The following is a 23412-nucleotide window of genomic DNA, read 5'->3' on the forward strand; positions in this document are numbered from 1 at the left end:
CGTACATTACGCTTCACTGTTGGAGGTAAATCAAAAATTACCTCCAACAGTGAAGCGTAATGTACGAAAGATTGAGAAAATTCGTGTTAGAATTATTAATCTTACTTTTTCGGTCATATTTAATAATATATGTCTACAGGAAAGACTGCTACCAAAATATACTAATATATATATATATATATATATATATATATATATATATATATATATATATATATATATATATATATATATATATATATATATATATATATATATATATATGTGACTTATCGTATCACACAATGTTGGTGAATATTACTTAGTGGTTGTTAGAAAACGCCGCACTTAACTAAGGTAAGGTAATTATGACAAGAAAGTGCTAAACCACTTAGATTACATAGCGCTTGGGAGGGAAATGAGAGCATACAGGCAGCAATTTGGCACAATTTACAGCTTGTGAGTTATGTTCTTGCTACTGGGCTCAGTCCACATTCCTCTCATAATAACAGATAGGAAATACCTTGTTTCTTCTTCACTTGCAAGAGGAGACCGTCTCCTCATATTAAGACAAGCCCAGTGTTACACACAGAGATCACACTAACGTGATGCATCAAATGAACAAATCCACAAGGGCCGTGACGAAGATTCGAACCTGCGTCCGGGAGCATCCCAGACACTGCCTTAATCGACTGAGCTACGACAGGGTAAAAGGAGTTGAAACCGAAGTTCTACTGACCTAACAAGCCCAGTATGTGTTGCTCAATGCCCAACCACTTGCACTGGACGGTAGAGCGACCGTCTCGCATGTCGACGTTCAATCCCTCGCCTGTCCAAGTAGTTGGGTACCATTCCTTTCCCCCCGTCCCATCCCAAATCCTTATCCTGACCCCTTCCAAGTGCTATATAGTCGTAATGGCTTGACGCTTTCTCCTGATGATTACCTTACCTTCTCCACTGAACAAACTCAAATAACGTTCTTTGTCTATCAGAAGAACGCATTCTATCAGCCTCCTCATCTCTGATAACTCAGTCGAATGGAGCTACGATCACCCTACTTCTTAGTGATCGAGACAGTCTCTTAATGATACCATATATATATATATATATATATATATATATATATATATATATATATATATATATATATATATATATATATATATATATAAATATATATATATATATATATATATATATATATATAAATATATATATATATATATATATATATATATATATATATATATATATATATATATATATATATATATATATATATATATATATCGAATGCCCTAAAACATTCTATCGCTAAGCTAATATGACCGAAATTATGTTGATGTGGCCCTTGTGGGAGGCAGACTGTTCTAATGAATACCAGGACAGGTGTGAAGAATGTTGATGATGGGAGAATATGCAGTGGAAACGATTGATTAGAATGATGAACAGTAAGGGGAAGAAGGTTTTACGAATGGGAGGGGGAATTATGAGAAAGGAAGAGGGAGGAATAGTGAAAGGAAGGATTAATTTCAGCGAGAATAGGAAGACTTAGGGCAAGAGAAGTGAATGAGTGAGATACATGAGTGGTGTAAGGAGATAATGGTGTGAGAGAGAGAGAGAGAGAGAGAGAGAGAGAGAGAGAGAGAGAGAGAGAGAGAGAGAGAGAGAGAGAGAGAGAGAGAGAGAGAGAGAGAGAGAGAGAGAGAGAGAGAGAGTACAAAGTTGAGATTGAATCAAGGAGTGTTGGGTGGGTAAGGGTGTGAGAAAATAATGAGAGTAGGTGCAGAGTGATAGACAAGTGGGAGTGGCAAGCGAGAGGGAGAGAGAGAGAGAGAGAGTGAGGAAGAGAGGGAGGGAGATAGAGAGAAGGAGAGGGAGAGGGAGTGGCTACCAACCCACCCAGATATCGACTCCCTATCACCTGAGCCACCTTTAACCAAAGACCTTACAGGGTTATTCAGGAATTTGATGAATTTCTCACACAAATAAACAATGCCATTCCTGACACCCAATCCCAGCGAACAGCCAAACTCTGTCTACTACAAACTTCTGTCAATACCGGCCCTCGATCCATACTCTATCTCAGTTGACAGCTGATCACACCAGGCAAGTGACTTCAGTCAATGGTCGAACTTCAATCCCCCAACAGCCTTCAATCGTAAACAACCAGATGTCACCTGAAAGGCCCAGTCAATCCCATTTATCAAGAGAAAATCAACTTTAGTTGACAGTCATCTTCTATTGATATCACCAGAGAAGCAGCTTCAACTAGCAGCTATCATCAGTCGATAGCCAATCTCATCCGATAGACTAGTCAACCGTAGACTCCAGTCATTCTCAGGCGTCATTCAATCTCAGTTGATAGCAGCTAATCCATGAGTCAATCTCACGTCATCCTCAGTTGGAAAAACACTACAGTCAACCACCAGCGTCATTTAACAGCTAACCTCAGTCAACCTGTCAGGCTCAGTTGAAAGGCTAAACTAAGCTGTCAGCCAGAGTCAGTTACCACTTCAGCTTCTCAATCCTTTCGTTTGACTGGCTAATCCAGCCTTTCAACTTATAGGTCGCATTTGTTACGTTTTGGTAACCAAAGTTACTGTCAGCTATGAAACGCAGCGACACAGGAATATCTGCGTGTTCTATGCACCGAATTCGATAGGTTTGGTGGGTTGTTTGGGCTCATTCGTTTCTGGTTAGGAGGTTAGATTTGTTACGGAGTGGCATACTAAAGGAACCTCAAGTCATCATCCCATTCGTGGTTATTCATCGATGAATATACACTGTCTATTTGAGGTTAATTGTTCCACTGTCTGAGGCAGCCGTCTGGGGCTGATAGATAACACAAACTGTTAGATAACTGACCGTCAGTTAACGATTGACTGTCAATCGTTACTGTCTTCGCTCGGGGTCGAGTTGTCAGAGTCAATTTCCACGATTTACCGACTCGAAATGGCCCAGATTCGATTCGTTAGTTGATCAGCTTGTCAACTCACAGCTTTAGTGCGAGGCAACAGCAGCAGGCAAAAGAGTGAATCAGGAGAGAGCTGGAAAATCATGCAAGGTTGCAGAAAAGATTGCATGCGTGAGTCTGCAAATATAGCGCCAGACGAACGCTATATTCTTACAAATCACGAAGTTGCAGCTTTTCGTGTACATGTGCTACGCAATTCTAAAAAAAACATAAAAGGTCTCCAAAGATTTGTACTTTTATGCCCGATACTAACACACGCCAGGAGGCACTTTTGTACACCTGCGATCTTTTTGTTAATAGAGAAAACCTAAAAACACTTTTCTTTAGAAATCACTGCTTGCTTAATGCCGGGAAATGTCGATTAGAAAAAAATAGTGTCAAAGAAAAAAATAGTGTCAAAGAAAAAAATGTATGTCGTGAAAGAAAATGTTATAGAAAATGCAAATGGAGAGAAAATATATATTTTTTTGACATTTCAGCCTTTCAAGCCATTTTATTTGGCTGGGAGTGTCTAATTTTTAAAAAGGGGAAATATCATACATAGACTTTTTGATTTAGTTATGACCAGGAGGGGGGATTAAGAGGAGGCGTTGACCAAGCAAGAGTGACCCCTGTTCGCAGGACTCGACTCTCTAAATGTCCCTAAAGCATGAAAAACAAAAAATGAGGCGGAGTGCAGAGATGATGTAGATGGAGACACGAGAGAAGAGCAACTAAAGAAAAGAGACAGAACCAAGAAGCGCGAACGTGGAAGTGAAGAGTTGAGGAACTATAACGAAGAGACGAGAAGAGAGAGAGAGATGAGAGAGATGAGAGAGAAGAGGTGAGAGATGAGAGAGGCGTGAGACGGCAAATATCACAGTAGACAGAACACAAACAGCATATGTGATTTACCGTCATATTACTACAAGTTGGCTCCAGCTGTTAGTAAAAGCCATCCATCTCTCTATGCAGCTAGAGTGGGTAATGGATTGCTCAAGTCACATGTTGGGAAGGTAGTATACCTCCAAAGGGAGGAATACAAGGGAGGTAGTATACCTCCCTTTGTTGGTCTGGGCTATACATAGACAGGAAAAGAAAGGTGTATTTTTATACCTTCATATGTGAAGAACTAGTCTTTTAAAAAACAGTGCCATTAGCATCAAATAAAACTGCAGAAGTCAGTAAGACAATTGACTCTGTGAGTATTGGGCGTTTGTCAAACGTCTATCGCTCTATTTATATATTTGTCTGAAAAATCTCACCTTATAATTGACTGGGAGAGGTCTTCTTCAGTCACAAACTGCAAAATAATTTTTAATAGAAATATCATTGAATGTGCTTTAATACAAATTACAAAGCCATATAACATGAATATCTATAAGACAAAATATATCGGGAGTGACATAGTGGGGGTCGGGTTGGCACAGAGCTCTGTAGCCTCAATAATACTTTGATGAGAGGAAATGTCAGCACTGTGGAGTAACAGACCACTAGAACATTATCTAACACAGTGCACAGTTACAAACAAAATAAGATTTCAACGAAGCTTCAACAGAGCAGAAGACGTTCTTAAGCATCTTAGGCATAATCTTACTATAGCCATCTTACAAGTCATACTAAAAAAAGATATAAAAAATATTTCACTTTCACAAAGTATGTGAAATATGGAACGTAGAGTCCGTAGACTTTACCATATATTTAAATTATTGTGAATTGATACATATATTTTCTAAAAATATGTTCAGATGAGAGATTGGCATTCTGGGTGCAGCTTTTAGGATACTTTAACTGAGGGATAGCGTGTGTGGGGCAAGGATAGAGATGACAGAGCAAATGCTTGTGTGAGAAGGGATGGGATATATATATATGCAAGGCCCGATTTGCCTAATAAGCCAAGTTTTACTAAATTAATATATTTTCTCTAATTTTTTTCTTATGAAATGATAAAGCTACCCATTTCATTATGTATGAGGTCAATTTTTTTTTATTGGAGTTAAAATTAACGTAGATATATGACCGAACCTAACCAACCCTACCTAACCTAACCTAACCTATCTTTCTAGGTTAGGTTAGGTTAGGTAGCCAAAAACGTTAGGTTAGGTTAGGTTAGGTAGGTTAGGTTGTCGAAAAAACATTAATTCATGAAAACTAGGCTTATTAGGCAAATCGGGCCTTGCATAGTAGGCTGAGAAGTGAGTTCTGGCTACTAGGTACGACATATATATATATATATATATATATATATATATATATATATATATATATATATATATATATTATATATATATATATATATATATATATATATATATATATATATATTATATATATATATATATATAATATATAATATGAGATACATAAAAATATATAAACATTATTCTCATGTGAGCATTTTGATGATAGCGATAATTTAAATGTTATGTTTGATAAATTGCAGTAAAATTCTGTGGCATATTTAAATACATCGGCCGTGTTCCCGCCAACAAAGCAAGATATGATGCACCTCGTCATTCTAAGTTACTGAACTATTTAACATTTCCTGTCGTATGTCTGTCGACGCTCCCAGTATATGTAATTATTTGATTTGGAAATTGTTCAGAAACATTTCCAGCTGGAGAAATTATACTTATACTTTTATATATATATATATATATATATATATATATATATATATATATATATATATATATATATATATATATATATATATATATATATATATATATATCCTCTCATCCTCCCCCCACACAGTTACATCTCATGCAGTATTCTTTGTAAATTTGTAAATGCTTTTACATTGCGGACAACGTTTCCTCGACCCTCACACAGCCATTTACAATGCTGTGGTTGTCACGGTAATGTCCCTGGAACAAGGCAAATGACAGCGTCGTAAGGCCTCGCGTGTCTAACAAAGGGCCTTTCTTAATGGAATTTTTGGGACGATTGTTCAAGTCTGGGCATCGTGCAGGAGGCCAGTATTGCCACGACAAAAAATCCTTTCGCTCATTTCTGGTAAAAGTGGCATTCTTTGAATGCTAACAATGCGATAAGTCCACTTCCTTCTCTGCTTGTGTGTGTGTGTGTGTGTGTGTGTGTGTGTGTGCCTGCAGAATCAAAATATTAGCTCTTGGACCCAGCCTTTCTAACAAATTTATTTTTCCTTTATTTTGGCTACTACATATATTTCTCTCTAACACACGCACACACATCCCCAGGAAGCTGCCCGTAGCAGCTGTCTGACTCCCAGGTACCTATTTACTGCTAAGTGAATGGATGCATCAGATTGAAAGAAACTCAGTACTTTTGTTTCTGCCTCGGCCGGGGATCGAACCCGGGCCCTTAAGACTAGGAGTCCAGAGCGCTGTCCACTCAGCCGCGAAGCCTGTGTGTGTGTGTGTGTGTGTGTGTGTTTACTATTTTTACCTGCAGGATCGAGCTGTTAGCTCTTGGGCTCCGCATTTCTAACCACCGGTTGTATATTGAATTGACCCAAGACCTTTGTTTTTTTTGTCATATCTACTACATAATTGTTTCACACACACACACACACACACACACACACACACACACACACACACACACACACACACACACACACACACACACACACACACACACATACACATTTACCCACATGAGCCACAGGGACGTTAGAAAGAACTTTTTTCTGTGTCAGAGTAGTTAACAGGTGGAATGCATTAGGCAGTGATGTAGTGGAGGCTGACTCCATACACAGTTTCAAATGTAGATACGATAGAGCCCAGTAGGCTCAGGAATCTGTACACCAGTTGATCGACAGTTGAGAGGCGGGACCAAAGAGCCAAAGCTCAACCCCCGCAAGTACAAATAGGTGAGTACAGATAGGTGAATACACACACACACAGACACAGACACACACACACACACACACACACACACACACACACACACACACACACACACACACACATACATTAACCTTAACTGAAACGTGATTGGTATTCGTCACTTCACAAGATATAATTCAAAGAAGTAATCTGAATAGCGAAGTCTTTTTCAAGAAACTTTCCTCCACTCTACACACCGAGTTCACTCTAAACAAAAACAAATCGCTCATTCGGATTGATTTTGTTCAAGGTGAACATCTTCACTGTCATTTGTCCATAGGGAGTAATACATATTTCTAAGCAGCAAATGAGAAATTATTAAAAAACTCAAGAGTACTAAATGAATATTCATTGAGTACTCTTGTATTTTTGTTCATCATTCGTTCATTCCAGGTCATCCGCTTATGCATGTTTTCACTTCAAAAGAAACACAATGGCGTGTAATAGAGGCCAGTTACATCCCTCCATATCGAGGAATGCTCTTCAAGTCGAACTTCATATGCTCTTCATATGCTTCGAACTCCATATGCTCTTCATATGCTTCGAACTTCATATGCTTCGAACTTCATATGCTTCGAACTTCATATGCTTCGAACTTCATATGCTTCGAACTTCATATGCTCTTCACACGCTTCGAACTCAATATGCTCTTCAAGTCGAACTCCAGTGACTGACAGTCCCTCACCATCTTTTTTCCCGAAACAGTGAACGTTCTTAGGCCAAACGATCTTCTGTCGTTCACATACATATCGCCAGAACAACGAAGGCTTTCCTGTACTATGTTTGATCTCCAAATAAAATTTAGTCTTCCATTTATTCCTCCTTTGGCATTAAAATCAATTTGCAATCATCTCTGGGATGGCGTTCATTGTGTACGCATTGTGACTGCGCAGCCTCTGTCTGGTGCGTCGTATCTTCTACAGAGATATTTACCTTTCGTGGATTCTGTCATCTCCCATGAGTTCTGAATATACTCAGTTATTACCTGCACCTGTGTGTGTGTGTGTATTGACCTAGTTGTGCTTGCGGAGGTTGAGCTCTGGCTCTTTGGTCCCGCCTCTCAACTGTCAATCAACTGGTGTACAGATTCCTGAGCCTACTGGGCTCTATCATATCTACATTTGAAACTGTGTATGGAGTTAGCCTCCACCACATCACTGCCTAATGCATTCCATTTGTCAACCACTCTGACACTAAACAAGTCTCAGGCCTCACTCTTTCTAATATCTCTGTGGCTTATTTGGGCACTCAGTTTCCACCTGTGTCCCCTAGTGCATGCGCCCCTTGTGTTAAATAGCCTGTCTTTATCTACTGTGTGTGTGTGTGTGTGTGTGTGTGTGTGTGTGTGTGTGTGTGTGTGTGTGTGTGTGTGTATGTGTGTGTGTGTGTGTGTGTGTGTGTGTGTGTGTGTGTGTGTGTGTGTGTGTGTGTGTGTGTGTGTGTGTGTGTGTGTGTAAAAATGAGATACAATGCACTGCAGCTATTGCATAAATGTTTATTATTACTTTTTTGTGCATTACTTCTGAAAATAATAATATTACCAATAAAAATATATTTAAAACAGCAGAAATAAAGAGGATTAAAATGTCCCATCAGTAACCTTGCAAGAAAAGAAAAATAACAACAGGTTATTATTCATAATAACAAAACGAAGCTATAACCTTAAAAAATATATTTTTTTTTAGTATAGATCAGTAACAAGAAAGACAAAATAAAAATATTAATAAACTAAAGCAAATATTATCAGCAATAAAGACACAGCTTTACACAGTAAGATAAATTTTAAGAAGAAGGTGCTAAGCCTATATGACAATATAGCATTGGAAATGGATATGAGGACAGAGAGAAGACATATAAGGACGAAGTGAAGGTACTCTGCCCAACACTGTGGTCCAAGAGTATATATATAGCTGTTCCAACCAGTCTTAGTGGATATCTCAGTGGATAGATAGTGGATTAGTCTGAGTGGATATCAACTCTGAATATTTTCAGTTGGGCCTGCAACCATGAGGGAGCTCTGAGGACTGAATTACATTGTTTTAATAAACTCTGCACAATGTCATCGATCAGGTAAGCTTTGAGAAGATAAAGAGTTAACCCTCTTGTCTGACAACCCTTATGATCTGCCACAACGTACAAATTACAAAGTGTTAACCAAACAAATAAACCATGAACCCAAGCCACCCACCTAACCCTACCGCAGCAAAGGCTAATAAACAGGGATAATTTCGATTCGCTGCTTTTCATAGTATTGTGAAATTTCTACTTATTGAGGCATAAAGTACAGAATAAGACTTACTAGTCGGAAAGAAGGATTGTGATTCCTATGGCCGCGAGACCTCTTAGACAACGGAAATTACGATTTATATTAACGACTGTGAGTAGTGGAACATATACATTCTTGAAGGTTATAGTTGTGACTTTTTTATTATTATTTTCTACCACAGACGTGGCTAGACATTTACAATGCTAACCAGTATATATACATTTTCTTCTGTCCTCCATGGACAGGGAAAGAGATCTGTTGTGAGTTTGAGACAGGTCTCCTGGAGGGAAGCAGGCAGACATAGACGGGTATATATGTCTCTATTATAATTTGTTTAGTATGCTCCTAAACTGAAATTATAATAGGTAGATTGTGTGTTTGTTAGTTCTATGTAACGTACGTGAGTGTTTATTTCTTCAAACTAATACATGATTTTTTTAATAATAAAAAATAATAACAAATTATTGAATTTTTCTATGTAGGAAACAAGGGGCTACAAAGAGATAACATAACTAAAGTTTGACAAATTATAAGTTGAACTTTGTTTTTTCTGCAATTTATAATTTGTTTTAGTTATAACAACACCACAGCTCGAATGTGACTTGTCAGTGTTGCATTCTACAAGATCTACAATATACGTTAACCAGACTACACACTAGAAGGTGAAGGGACGACGACGTTTCGGTCCGTCCTGGACCATTCTCAAGTCGATTGTGATGAGGAAGTAGATGCAGGTAATAAATAGGCAAGTGCGGTGAGGAGCAAAGTAAAATGTAGTAGAGGGGATAGTAGTAGGAATAAGAACTGCAGAGGGCCTATTGGCCCATACGAGGCAGCTCCTATTAAATACATATCTACCTCTCAGCTACTTCCTCCCTCAAGAATATGCCATCAAATATTCACTGCTACATTTGACTTTCCGATCTAAGATCCCTTTGCAAGAAAAAAAAACATTTCAACGTTTGTAACATTTGACAAATGCATAATTATTCCACTCATGTTTGGAAATGAATTTGCATCGAAAACACACTTCATCATCGTGTAGGTGAATGGATATCTATTACATAATGTCATTCAATAAATTTCAGGTGTGTCTTCACTGCTAATGGTTTAAGTTCTACCTTGCAATAACCAAAGCAACTTAGCTTACATTTGATGTACAAGCAAAAAGTATTAACAAGAAGACATTCTTGATAATTGTAATTAATATAATAATAAAAATGTCACTAATACCATCAATAATATTAGTAACATAAATAATGATATTAACACTGACCCAAATAGAGTAAACGACATTATAAATAAATAAAATATCAACAAAATTGCCTCCACTTCCAGCGAGTCAATATTAAGCTTAAAGTGACCTCAACTAAGACCTTCAACAAACTCCACTATATCTAAACCCTGGCATTTTTACCTCTCATAACTCTCAGGGGGGAGCGTCGAGGCACCTGCATACCTCTCCTTGACTCTCTTCCCAATATCTCGGGTCTTCCACTTCTTGGTCTCCACTAAAGTGTTCCTTCTGGATATTTGACGTTCACTCAGATGCCTCAAGTCATCTAGCTATGATCAAATCTATTTTCCTTTTTGTCCTGCTTCTTTGGTCTTATTTAATGTTTAGGTGTGATACGTCTATGAGCTTTATCCCGTTATTGAATTACATGGTTCAGGTACATGAAATGAAATAATAATTGCTGAGTTTTAGTTGGTACTTATCCTCTTATCCAGGGATTCTTTTCAGCTGTGTTTTTCTACTTTAAATTTCCAAGAACATCCCTTTTTCCTTGTCTCTTCTAACGCCTCCGGTATTGTAGAATGTAGGTGATAGTAGACTTTATTTGGTAATAACATTTAGGCTATAAGAGCTCTTATCTAACAGAGATGAACAGGGCTAAACTTAGCGCTAATCAGGTTTAAAATGTGAAGTCAGAGAGGTCAAAGGTGTAGAGGTCAAGGCTTGTATGTCACAATATATATTTTCCTTACATATTGGGTCCCACAGCATTACCGGCAACACCAGCCAAGGGTCACACACTCGGTCCACATTTGGATCACAACCGGTCCACCTTTGGATCACAACCGGTCCACCTTTGGATCACAACCGGTCCACCTTTGGATCACAACCGGTCCACCTTTGGATCACAACCGGTCCACCTTTGGATCACAACCGGTCCACCTTTGGATCACAACCGGTCCACCTTTGGATCACAACCGGTCCACCTTAGGATCAAATTCGATCCACCCTTAAACGACACTCAGCTCACCCTTAAACGAAACCCAGTTCACCCAAGAACAACACACACCCAATCCACACCCGGTCCACACCCGGTCCACACCCGGTTCACACCCGGTCCACACCCGGTCCACACCCGGTCCACACCCGGTCCACTCCAACACCAACACTCCTAGAGCACTCCACATCACCATCTCTGGCCAATCACAGTGTCGTTTACAACTCCACAAGCCACCTCGTCACACACCTGATCACTCCACACCTTCACCCAACCTCCTGAGCACCTCACACACCTGACTGCCTCATAACTCACAGGCTACTCACACTTAATTCCTGAGTACCTCTGGATAAAGCTGAGCCTCAAAGCTCTCACATTATATTTATATAATGCCGATATACCCCATTGGCTAGAGGTATTAATTATTTACTCTAATGGGTTCTATCTCTGGGGCTAATGCCTATTTTATTGGTAATTTTGATTTGTGACACTGTGGGTACTGTATTCTTTATGCTTGATACACTGTGGGTACTGTATTCCTCATGCTTGATACACTGTGGGTACTGTATTCTTCATGCTTGATACACTGTGGATACTGTATTCTTCATGCTTGATACACTGTGGGTACTGTATTTTTCATGCTTGATACACTGTGGATACTGTATTCTTTATGCTTGATACACTGTGGGTACTGTATTTTTCATGCTTGATACACTGTTGGTACTGTATTCTTCATGCTTGATACACTGTGGGTACTGTATTCCTCATGCTTGATACACTGTGGATACTGTATTTTTCATGCTTGATACACTGTGGATACTGTATTCTTCATGCTTGATACACTGTGGGTACTGTATTTTTCATGCTTGATACACTGTGGATACATGCTTTGATACACTGTGGGTACTGTATTTCTTCATGCTTGATACACTGTGGGTACTGTATTCTTCATGCTTGATACACTGTGGGTACTGTATTTTTCATGCTTGATACACTGTGGATACTGTATTCTTTATGCTTGATACACTGTGGGTACTGTATTCTTCATGCTTGATACACTGTGGATACTGTATTCTTCATGCTTGATACACTGTGGGTACTGTATTTTTCATGCTTGATACACTGTGGGTACTGTATTCTTCATGCTTGATATACTGTTGGTACTGCATTCTTCATGCTTGATACACTGTGGATACTGTATTCTTCATGCTTGATACACTGTGGGTACTGTATTTTTCATGCTTGATACACTGTGGATACTGTATTCTTCATGCTTGATATACTGTTGGTACTGCATTCTTCATGCTTGATACACTTATTCTTCATGCTTGTAACACTGATTCTAAAGCAGATGCAGCTATTGTTTACAAAACAGTCATTTATATCCCAACAAAAAGATACTGTTGATTACACAATAGTTACTGTTTTTAATTCCCCCCCCCCCAAAAAAAAAAATGAAATTTATTACGAAACACAAGTTATTGATTTCATATTTTACTAACGAATCCAGAACAGATGTTGATATTCACTTCAGAACAGATGTTGATATTCACTTCAGAACAGATGTTGATATTCACTTCAGAACAGATGTTGCTATTAATTCCATAACAGATAATTATATTAATTAAAATAAACAGCTGCGGTTATTGATTCCAAAACAGATATTAGCATTTATTACAAAAGTGATGCTGCGATAAAATACATAACAGATGCTTTTAATAGTTCTGAAACCGATTTTACTATTAATTCTGAAGCAGGTGTTGATGTTATATTTAATACAAGTCCTGCTATTGATTTTCAAACACATGCTGCTATTACTTACAAAACACATCCTGTTATTAATTCCAAAACAAATGCTGCTATTAATTAAAAAAAAAATGTTGCTATTAATTCGAAAACAAATATTGCTATTCCAAAAAAAAAGAGATGTTACTTTTGATTCCAAAAGGGACACTAATGTTGGTTCCTATACATATCTTACTGTCACTTTCGAAGTCGATTTTATAGCTTTTTCAAAGGTAGATTTGATAGTTTTCAAGGTAGATTTTATAGTTTTTTCAAGGTAGGTTTTATATTTGTTTTCAAGATAGATTTTATAGTTTTTTTCAAGGTAGATTTTATAGTTGTTTTCAAGGTAGATTTTATAGTTGTTTTCAAGGTAGATATTATAGTTTTTTCAAGGTAGATTTTATAATTGTTTTTAAGGTAGATTATATAGTTGTTTTAAAATCAAGTTTTAATTCTCTTCTCATTACATATACAGGCAAGAAAAAGGTAATTCCGAAAATGACATTAGGCCTATAAAATCGTTTTATACATCGTCCCAAATTATAAGATTATATATTCTTGTTAGGTCGTGTTTCTTTCAGACAATATTTCGTAAAACCAAAATGAATATTAAAAAGTAATACAAGATACGCAAATTTCAAAAGTAGGCCTATTCTCAAACATATAGCATTGCCTTTGAGACCAAATAAAGCGTGACCATATTATATTTTTAATTAAATTATTAAATTTAATATAATTTAAATTAAAATAAATTAAATTAATTTAAATTATAATTTAATTAAATAATTAAAGAAAATATATAAAAAAGTAGAATATAGAATATGCATATTAATCACAAGCTTTTAACGTAAATAGGATATAAAATATATCACAGGATATCTATCCATTCATTACATTTTTTTTTGTCAAATTATATTAAAATATATACCACATCATATCACAATCTACGACAAAATTATACGCCTACCAAAATATGTCATAAACACCTGAAAAAAAACATATGTGTGTGGACACATATGTTACCAAAACAGCCTGCATATATATTCAACTTGACGCTTATTAACCCCATCAAAGTAGAAATTGAAGGACTAATTCACATCAACTTCAACCAGCAATCTAGCAAATGACTTGATCCTGAAGGTTACAGTCAATAATTACTAGTTACACTCCATCCTTGCACTGCAATTCCACCGCAAGTTTTATTTGAACCGTATGAAATGTGCCCCTGTAAATTTAGCTTGGGGTTGAAGGGGCATTGAAACTGACGATTAGTAACTATATCTAAGATATGCACGCGTGAAAAACTGAAGAGTTTTGTAAATATGGAGGACACAGGTGATTAATAATTTTGTGTGAAGGTGGATTAAGATTTATTGTGACTGCGTATGTGGTCAGGTAGACAGCCATAGACATACAGAAGCAGACAGACAGATAAACAGTAGTGGATTGACAGGCAGAAATGAAGGCAATCAGACAGGCAGGTAGACTAGCAGACAGTCAGATAGACATTTGACACGCAGGCAGTCAGATAGGCACGTAGACATGCAGGCACTCAGATAGGCACGTAGACATGCAGGCAGTCATATAGAGATTTGACACGTAGCCACTCAGATAGGCCTTTGACATGTAGACAATCAGACAGAAACACAGGCACTCACACATAAACAGAGACAGTAGCGATGCAAACACACAGAAAATTAAAGTTAGAAACATTTGCAGAGACGGAAAAAAATAAAGGACAAACCAACTAACGATGACTTAGACTTTCAAGTGGAAAGTTTGTGACGAATGATATCTTATTTCCTAGACTAAGCTTACCGCCAGCCTAAATAGTAGGCCCACTAACAACCTGCTATACTAAACCTACTGGTAACCTATTTTACTACATAAGGTTGAAAATATTCCTTTTACTACTAGTCCTTTTCTATTGATACGCCAATAGGCAGCAGCATAATAATATAACAGTATCTAGCCAATTATAATGGCTAATCTAGAACGGGCAGTTATAATTACTGATCTAGAACTGTCAATAATAATTACTGATCTAGAACTGTCAATTATATTTACTGATTTAGAAGAAATCACAAATATTCTAAGACATATAGAAACAAATTAGAAACACATATAGATATAGAAAGACATATAGAAACAAATAATGAACCTTGGCTACAAAAGTCTGATTGGCTAAAAAAAAGTGAAATATATCTATATTTACATCAATACAAAAATAATGTGAATGCTATATGGTTTTAATGTTACCACGTTCGTCAAAAAATATAATTAATAATTTAGAGCCTAAAATTTGAATAATATATTTGTTATAAACATTTGCAAGAACAGTCATTTGTTTCTGTGTTCATTAGGTATATTGCTGATAGCAGGTGTGTCTATATTGCTGATAGCAGGTGTGTCTATATTGCTGATAACAGGTGTGTCTATATTTTTTTGTAATGTTTCTCCAATTATTATTTTTTTTTGCAACCATATTGATTTATCATGACCTGCACAGTCAACGATCTACAGTCTCCACTACACCGTATCCTCTACAAACTTCACTTCACTGTAGAGTTTATAATCTTCACCATAACCTCAATAGTCTTTACAGCAACCACTTCATCACATCTTATACAACCTTTACCTTACAGTACCCTCTACAACTACAATTTCACCGTAACTTCTTCAGTCTGCACCTCACCGTATTCTTGACACCATCCAATTCACCGTTCCCTTTACGTCCTTTACTTCACCGTATCCTCAATAACTTCAACTTCAAAATACTGTCACCTTACTGTACCCTTAACATCATCTTCACCGTAACGTCAGCAACCTCCTCATCACCGTACCGTCTCCAGCCTCCCCTTCGTCGTACCGTCCATAAACTGTACTTCACGGTACCGTCTGCACCCACCCCTTTCACCGTACCCTCACCATACTTCCCCTCACCGTATCTAAGCTAGAGCACCAAGGGCAAACACACATGCATAATTAAACATGTGTCGTTTTCACCGTCGTATCTAATATGTATTAATTTGGTCATTCTACTTATCTTGTCATATATATATATATATATATATATATATATATATATATATATATATATATATATATATATATATATATATATATATATATATTACTGGTAAATAAGAGTAAAAACAAGAAAATAAAAATAGTAATATAAATAATAATAATAATTATTATTATTATTATAAAATAATAATATAACAAGACATTTATTACGAAGACGAGTATGATAATAATGCGAGTAATTATATTCCTGTATTTCCTCCCTATTTTTGCTTAATACAGATTAAGCAAGGTACTAGAGCTTATTCACAAAACCCATACATCATGCAAGGTATTACAAATATTATACAGTACTACACATCATACGCAGTACAATAGATCATACGTGGTACTACAGATCATTCACGGTACCACAGATCATTCACGGTACCAGAAATCATACACAGTACCACAGCTCATTCAAGATACCAGAAATCATACACAGTACCAGAGATAATAGATGATACTACAACTCATACACAGATTGTATACAATACAACAGATCATACTCAATACCACAAGTGAAAAAATACTACAGTATTTTTTACTGATACAAAAAAGTAAAAAACAAATCTTAAATAATATATTTAAATTTTTCACAACAGGAAGATTTAATATAAAACTCAAGTAATAATTCATAAAATTAAATTTAGCATCTGTTATTCTCTGGTGAAATCGGACATTTATTTCAAATTTGCTTCTCATTTGGAAGTAAATTATCCGAGAACCCATTTTCCTGACAGTTTCTTGCGAGTGCTCGTTAATCAGCCCTAATAACATAGAGTCTCGTTCAGGAGGAAATTATACAATATGGTCTGTGTTTTGTGTGTGTGGGTGAGAAAGAGAGAGAGAGAGAGAGAGAGAGAGAGAGAGAGAGAGAGAGAGAGAGAGAGAGAGAGAGAGAGAGAGAGAGAGAGAGAGAGAGAGAGAGAGAGAGAGACAGAGAGAGAGAGAGATAATTGTAAACAGAGTAAATATTTCAGTCAGCATTCAGTTTTCCGAATTATATTTGTGTCACTCACTCACACACACACACACACACACACACACACACACACACACACACACACACACACACACATTGGGAGTGGATATAACACCAGCATCAACACTGGAGACACACATAAACAGGATAACATCGGCAGCATATGGAACACTGACAAACATAAGAACATCGTTTAGAAACCTAAATTAGGACACGCTCAGGGCAACCTAAACAACATATGTTAGACAAATACTGGAATATGCATCACCTACATTGGGGCTCTTCACCTTCTGAAGCATAAACCCAAAATTAAAAAAAAAACACAAGTTTGCAACAAGATGAGTTAAGTTCGAAGATAAGATTATGTAACTAAATCTCACCACTGTAGAGGATATAAGGAACCGAGGAAACATGATCACAACATGCAAGATATTGAGGAGAATAGACGAGAATAGTCTTTCAGGACAAAAAGATACAGGTGGAAACTGGAAAAGCAAATGAGATGAAGGAACTTCAGAACTCGAAGTACCTATAGGGAGTAGTTAACCAGTAGAATTGCTCTAAAAGAGGAGGCTTTGGAAGCCACCTCCATCCACCACTATAAGGCCCAATTCGACATAGAATTGTAACATCATAATACTTAAACTGAAACGCATCAAGTACAGGGCTATTAGGCAAAGGCTAAAGAGCCAGACTTCACTTTCTTGTAGACACAGATCACTACGTTTGGATAGGTAGTACAGTCTATTGGTCATCACTAGTACAGTCTATTGGTCATCACTAGTGCAGTCTATTGGTCATCACTAGTACAGTCTATTGGTCATCACTAGTACAGTCTATTGGTCATCACTAGTACAGTCTATTGGTCATCACTAATACAGTCTATTGGTCATCACTAGTACAGTCTATTGGTCATCACTAGTACAGTCTATTGGTCATCACTAGTGCAGTCTATTGGTCATCACTAGTACAGTCTATTGTCATCACTAGTACAGTCTATTGGTCATCACTAATACAGTCTATTGGTCATCACTAGTACAGTCTATTGTCATCACTAGTACAGTCTATTGGTCATCACTAATAGAGTCTATTGGTCATCACTAGTACAGTCTATTGTCATCACTAGTACAGTCTATTGGTCATCACTAATACAGTCTATTGGTCATCACTAGTACAGTCTATTGTCATCACTAGTACAGTCTATTGGTCATCACTAATACCGTCTATTGGTCATCACTAGTACAGTTTGTTGGTCATCACTAGTACAGTCTATTGGTCATCACTAGTACAGTCTATTGTCATCACTAGTACAGTCTATTGGTCATCACTAATACAGTCTATTGGTCATCACTAGTACAGACTATTGTCATCACTAGTACAGTCTATTGGTCATCACTAGTACAGTCTATTAGTTATCACTAGTACAGTTTGTTGGTCATCACTAGTACAGTCTATTGTCATCACTAGTACAGTCTATTGGTCATCACTAATACAGTCTATTGGTCATCACTAGTACAGTCTATTGTCATCACTAGTACAGTCTATTGGTCATCACTAGTACAGTCTATTGGTCATCACTAGTACAGTCTATTGGTCATCACTAGTACAGTCTATTGGTCATCACTAGTACAGTCTATTGGTCATCACTAGTACAGTCTATTGGTCATCACTTAGCTATATACAAATCCTGTACGGTGGAAACAAGTTCCTTCTTTCCACGAGACGTAAATAAACTTTGATCTTGTAAGGCGATTCTTGTCAGAATCTGATAAGACATTCCTCAAGCATATTCTTCTAAGTTTAACTGTTAAAGTTCCTCGGCTATTAGCAATGGTGTGTCTCCCTAGCGGTATTTCGGCCCATAAGACCCACCTTATTAATTAATAATAATATACACGCAAAATAAAAATTATTTATACCAAACTCACGTCTTGTAATACTGAAGTAAGCAACATGAGCAGGCGATGAGTCACAATAACGTGGCTGAAGTATGTTGACCAGACCACACACTAGAAGTTGAAGGGACGACGACGTTTCGGTCCGTCCTAGACCATTCTCAAGTCGATTGTGAGAATGGTCCACACACAATCGACTTGAGAATGGTCCAGGACGGACCGAAACGTCGTCGTCCCTTCAACTTCTAGTGTGTGGTCTGGTCAATAAGCAACATGACATTATAGAAAAGAACTTGCAATAAGTACTATCATTTATAATCATTGCAACTTATTGCGAACCACACAACAACCAATTACCATTAATCCCAGGAAAAAAAAACATTATTAAAGGCATTTTCATTGAAACCATTCCAGCTTTCTCAACATTCTCACCATTTTCAACATTGTGGACATTTTCCTGCTACTCAGGTAAGCCTAATTATGCGCTCCGCTGCCCACTATTCGATCAGGAAAATATAGAACACACACTATAAAAACAAAAGTGATATATGAGAGGTGTGGGGGTTCGATTCCCCTTCCCCCCTTTTCCCCCCTTTCATTATCAATTCAGGCTCTGCCAACTGCGCTAACAGGTCGCTTGTATGCCAAGGACTCCAGATCGATTAATCATTTGTACATTATTGATCTCTATATATGTGTGCTCAGATGTGTGTGTGTGTATAAAATATGTAGCTAAGGAAATAGACTTTGCAAGCAGGAAGTACGACGCTACTTCAGCTATGTACTGAACTCCTCACTTTCTCTTCAAATGGTTGCAGTAAAATTATGAAATTAAAAAATTTCATAAAAAAAAATTCTACTGAAAAATACAGTAGAACTATTATGTAACAGTAGAACTGGAATTATCAGTAAAACTGTTACAATACAGCAGAACTGTCACAATACAATAGAACTGTCACAATACAATAGAACTGTCACAATACAATAGAACTGTCACAATACAATAGAACTGATACGATGCAATAGAACTGTCACAATACAATAGAACTGTCACAATACAATAGAACTGTCACAATACAATAGAACTGTCACAATACAATAGAACTGTCACAATACAATAGAACTGTTACGATGCAATAGAACTGTCACAATACAATAGAACTGTTACGATGCAATAGAACTGTCACAATACAATAGAACTGTCACAATACAATAGAACTGTCACAATACAATAGAACTGTCACAATACAATAGAACTGTCACAATACAATAGAACTGTTACGATGCAGTAGAACTTATGGTGTTCATTTTGAACTATAATAATACTAGCTTTTGTTCATAAATAACTGCATGTATATATATATATATATATATATATATATATATATATATATATATATATATATATATATATATATATATATATTAATATATAAATATATATATATATATATATATATATATATATATATATATATATATATATATATATATATATATATATATTAGCTCTGAAATTCAGCTTTCTGGACGTGAATACAAATCGCTGAGAATAATTAACACAAAAACCCTCATCTGCGTTTTGTAAACGAGAAGTCAAAGCCGCGTTGAAGTCAAGGAAACATGTAAACGCTCTATTACTTACTATTTTTGAATTCTTCATTAGGATCAGCTTCCTCTTCGCCCTCATCGTCGCCGTAGATATCCTGAGCTGAGGCGAGACGAGAGAGGAAAGCTGCGACGATGATGGTGGAGAAAATGACGTTGGAAACCCAATGTGTAGAGGGGCGAGGGTGTACCATCTTCAGAGACACTTAACTTTTATAGAAATGGCGTAAAGAGCCTTTTCTGCCACTCTGTATAGATAGTTTTCTTTTCTTCTCCCTTTTCTACACTAAATAGGAGCTTAAATGAGTGATATATATATATTTTTATACATATGTAGAACTTATACTATGTGACTGAATGACTCTATGGAGTTTTTCCTTTGATTGAAGCATATTCAATCAGTTTTCTATAGCATTTTATAATTTTTTTTAACCAACTTTGTTGCCACAACTCATTACAGACGCTAATCACCCAATCACGCTCACAACCACAATGACATCTGCTAAATCGAAGGGGACATGCTTATAGATACGTAAAAAAATATATTAAGTCAATTTCCGGCTTTTGGGTATTATTTTACGGTGGTTTAAAACGGGGCGTTGGAACACTCGCTGGTCGACGCGGCCCTTGAAGGCCCGACTTGGAAGCACAGAGCTGGAGCGGGCGTGCATCCGACCCGTTCCAGGCCTCAGCGAAAACTAAATGTCCAGACTCGCTTCACCCGCACACCCAACTTGTGTCCTCAAGCGCATGCGCACCGCTCCCAGTTGGATATCTTGATGATAACCAGACTCATTTGCACCTTTTACCAAACTTCTGTCTCTTGCACAGGAGCAATACTCGTCTTAACGACCCCCCAGGTCGTTAGAGCACAAGTACCATCATCTTCATTCATTGCCCAAGGGTAGTTAAGCAAGGCAAATTGCCTACAGTGAGGTGTATTAAGCATCTTCAACCACCCCCCCCCTGACTCCTGCCATACTACGCTAAAAGGGTTGGTGGAATAATTTGTCTACGGAGTAATGAGTAAAGTTACTGCTCGGTCACCCGTCCATCAACTGGCCCCCAGGTCGATGGTGGAATTTTGTGGCTGGTCAGTTATCGCTGGTGTTGGGGAGATTCTGGGCCCTGGTTCAAGGCTCCCTTACACACTGGCCATTGTTGATGTATAATATAATATTTCCTTAATAATATAATATAAAATAATATAATATAATATAATATAATATTATATAATATAATATTTTATATTACTTTATAATATATTACAGTATAATATTTTATATTATTCTATTGACTTGGACTCTGAGAGACTCGAACTGCGAACCCCGGCGTGGTCAAAGCTCTATCGACCGAGCTATTGAGTGGCCTTAATAAGGAGCCCGGGTGAATATTTCGCTATATTATGTTATATTATGAAGGTAATCCTCCCTGATTAACCATTCCTCCAGTGTGTTTGAGTGTGATATCGCTGAGCATGTCACTGGTGGTGTGTGTCCTCAATATATATATTTATTTTGTCCTTTTTTGGGCGTTGACTCTCGGGAATGCCCTGGGTAAATACTGGTTTGGATATCGGGTTGTTCGCTAATTGAACCAATTATTATTTAACAGAATAGAAGTGGGATCGCTTGACTATACCAAGGGTAGGTTAGAAATTTGTTTAAATTAGTTTGGGTAGATTAAAATAGGCGGTCTATTGTATAAGCCTTCTGCATTTTCCTTATTTATTTATGTGTATGTAATAATTCTGGCGCTGCATGCTCAAGAAATAGTCTTACGTAGGTTGTATTTGACGTTCAAAAGGTCTCTTTGATTAGGGTACTGAAGGCAGACCGAGACTTTATGCTTTGGAGTATGTTGCAGTCGTTATTTGCTAAATGGGTTCCCCTGGTGGCAGGTTTCCTGAATGGGTTCCCCTGGTGGCAGGTTTCCTGAATGGGTTCCCCTGGTGATAGCTTTCCTTAAATGGTTCCCCTGGTGACAGGTTTCCTGAATGGGTTCCCCTGGTGATAGCTTTCCTTAAATGGTTCCCCTGGTGATAGCTTTCCTTAAATGGTTCCCCTGGTGATAGCTTTCCTTAAATGGTTCCCCTGGTGATAGCTTTCCTTAAATGGTTCCCCTGGTGACAGGTTTCCTTAAATGGTTCCCCTGGTGACAGGTTTCCTTAAATGGTTCCCCTGGTGACAGGTTTCCTGAATGGGTTCCCCTGGTGACAGGTTTCCTGAATGGGTTCCTCTCGGCATAGGTTTCCTGCTACATGTGCTCCGGAGATCCTTCTCTTTCATTGCTTCCGGGAGCGGCCTCCCTTTCAGCATGTATTGTCTGAGGTCCTTCTCTCTCTCTCTCTCTCTCTCTCTCTCTCTCTCTCTCTCTCTCTCTCTCTCTCTCTCTCTCTCTCTCTCTCTCTCTCTCTCTCTCTCTCTCTCTCCTCTTCTCATCACTTTGCATTTGCAAGGGTTAAAGATGAGCAACCATCTGTCCGACTACTGATGGTGTACATTTAGATGTGCCTGTAGTCTTTCGACAATCATTTTCGTATTTTTTTTTAATTTGCCATCATCTTTAAGCATATATGCAGATGATTTCCTTTTCAAGTCGATGATGTGTAATTGAAATATAATGGGATTCAATCTCGATAGATGAGGCATGCCATTTCTAACTTCTCTGCCCTCTTAATTCTCTTCTCTCACCGTTATCCTCTGTTTCCTTTCAGAGAGATATCCTCTCTCACCCCCCAGCAGGCACTTTAGAAGCACTCCG

General features: G+C 37.5%; 1 protein-coding gene across 1 annotated transcript in view; it reads right to left on the reverse strand.

Annotated features, from left to right (window-relative positions):
- Positions 1–21329, reverse strand: part of LOC123748978 (synaptogenesis protein syg-2-like) — a 108794-nt gene extending 87465 nt beyond the window's left edge. Inside the window, exon 1 of the mRNA XM_069334863.1 lies at positions 20687–21329. Within this exon, the coding sequence (XP_069190964.1) occupies positions 20687–20843 (157 nt within the window). The 5' untranslated portion in view covers positions 20844–21329. The remainder of the gene's footprint in view (positions 1–20686) is intronic.
- Positions 21330–23412: the final 2083 nt, after the last annotated feature.

The sequence above is a fragment of the Procambarus clarkii genome, chromosome 4, assembly GCF_040958095.1.
Source record: "Procambarus clarkii isolate CNS0578487 chromosome 4, FALCON_Pclarkii_2.0, whole genome shotgun sequence".
NCBI classification, from domain to species: Eukaryota; Metazoa; Arthropoda; class Malacostraca; order Decapoda; family Cambaridae; genus Procambarus; species Procambarus clarkii.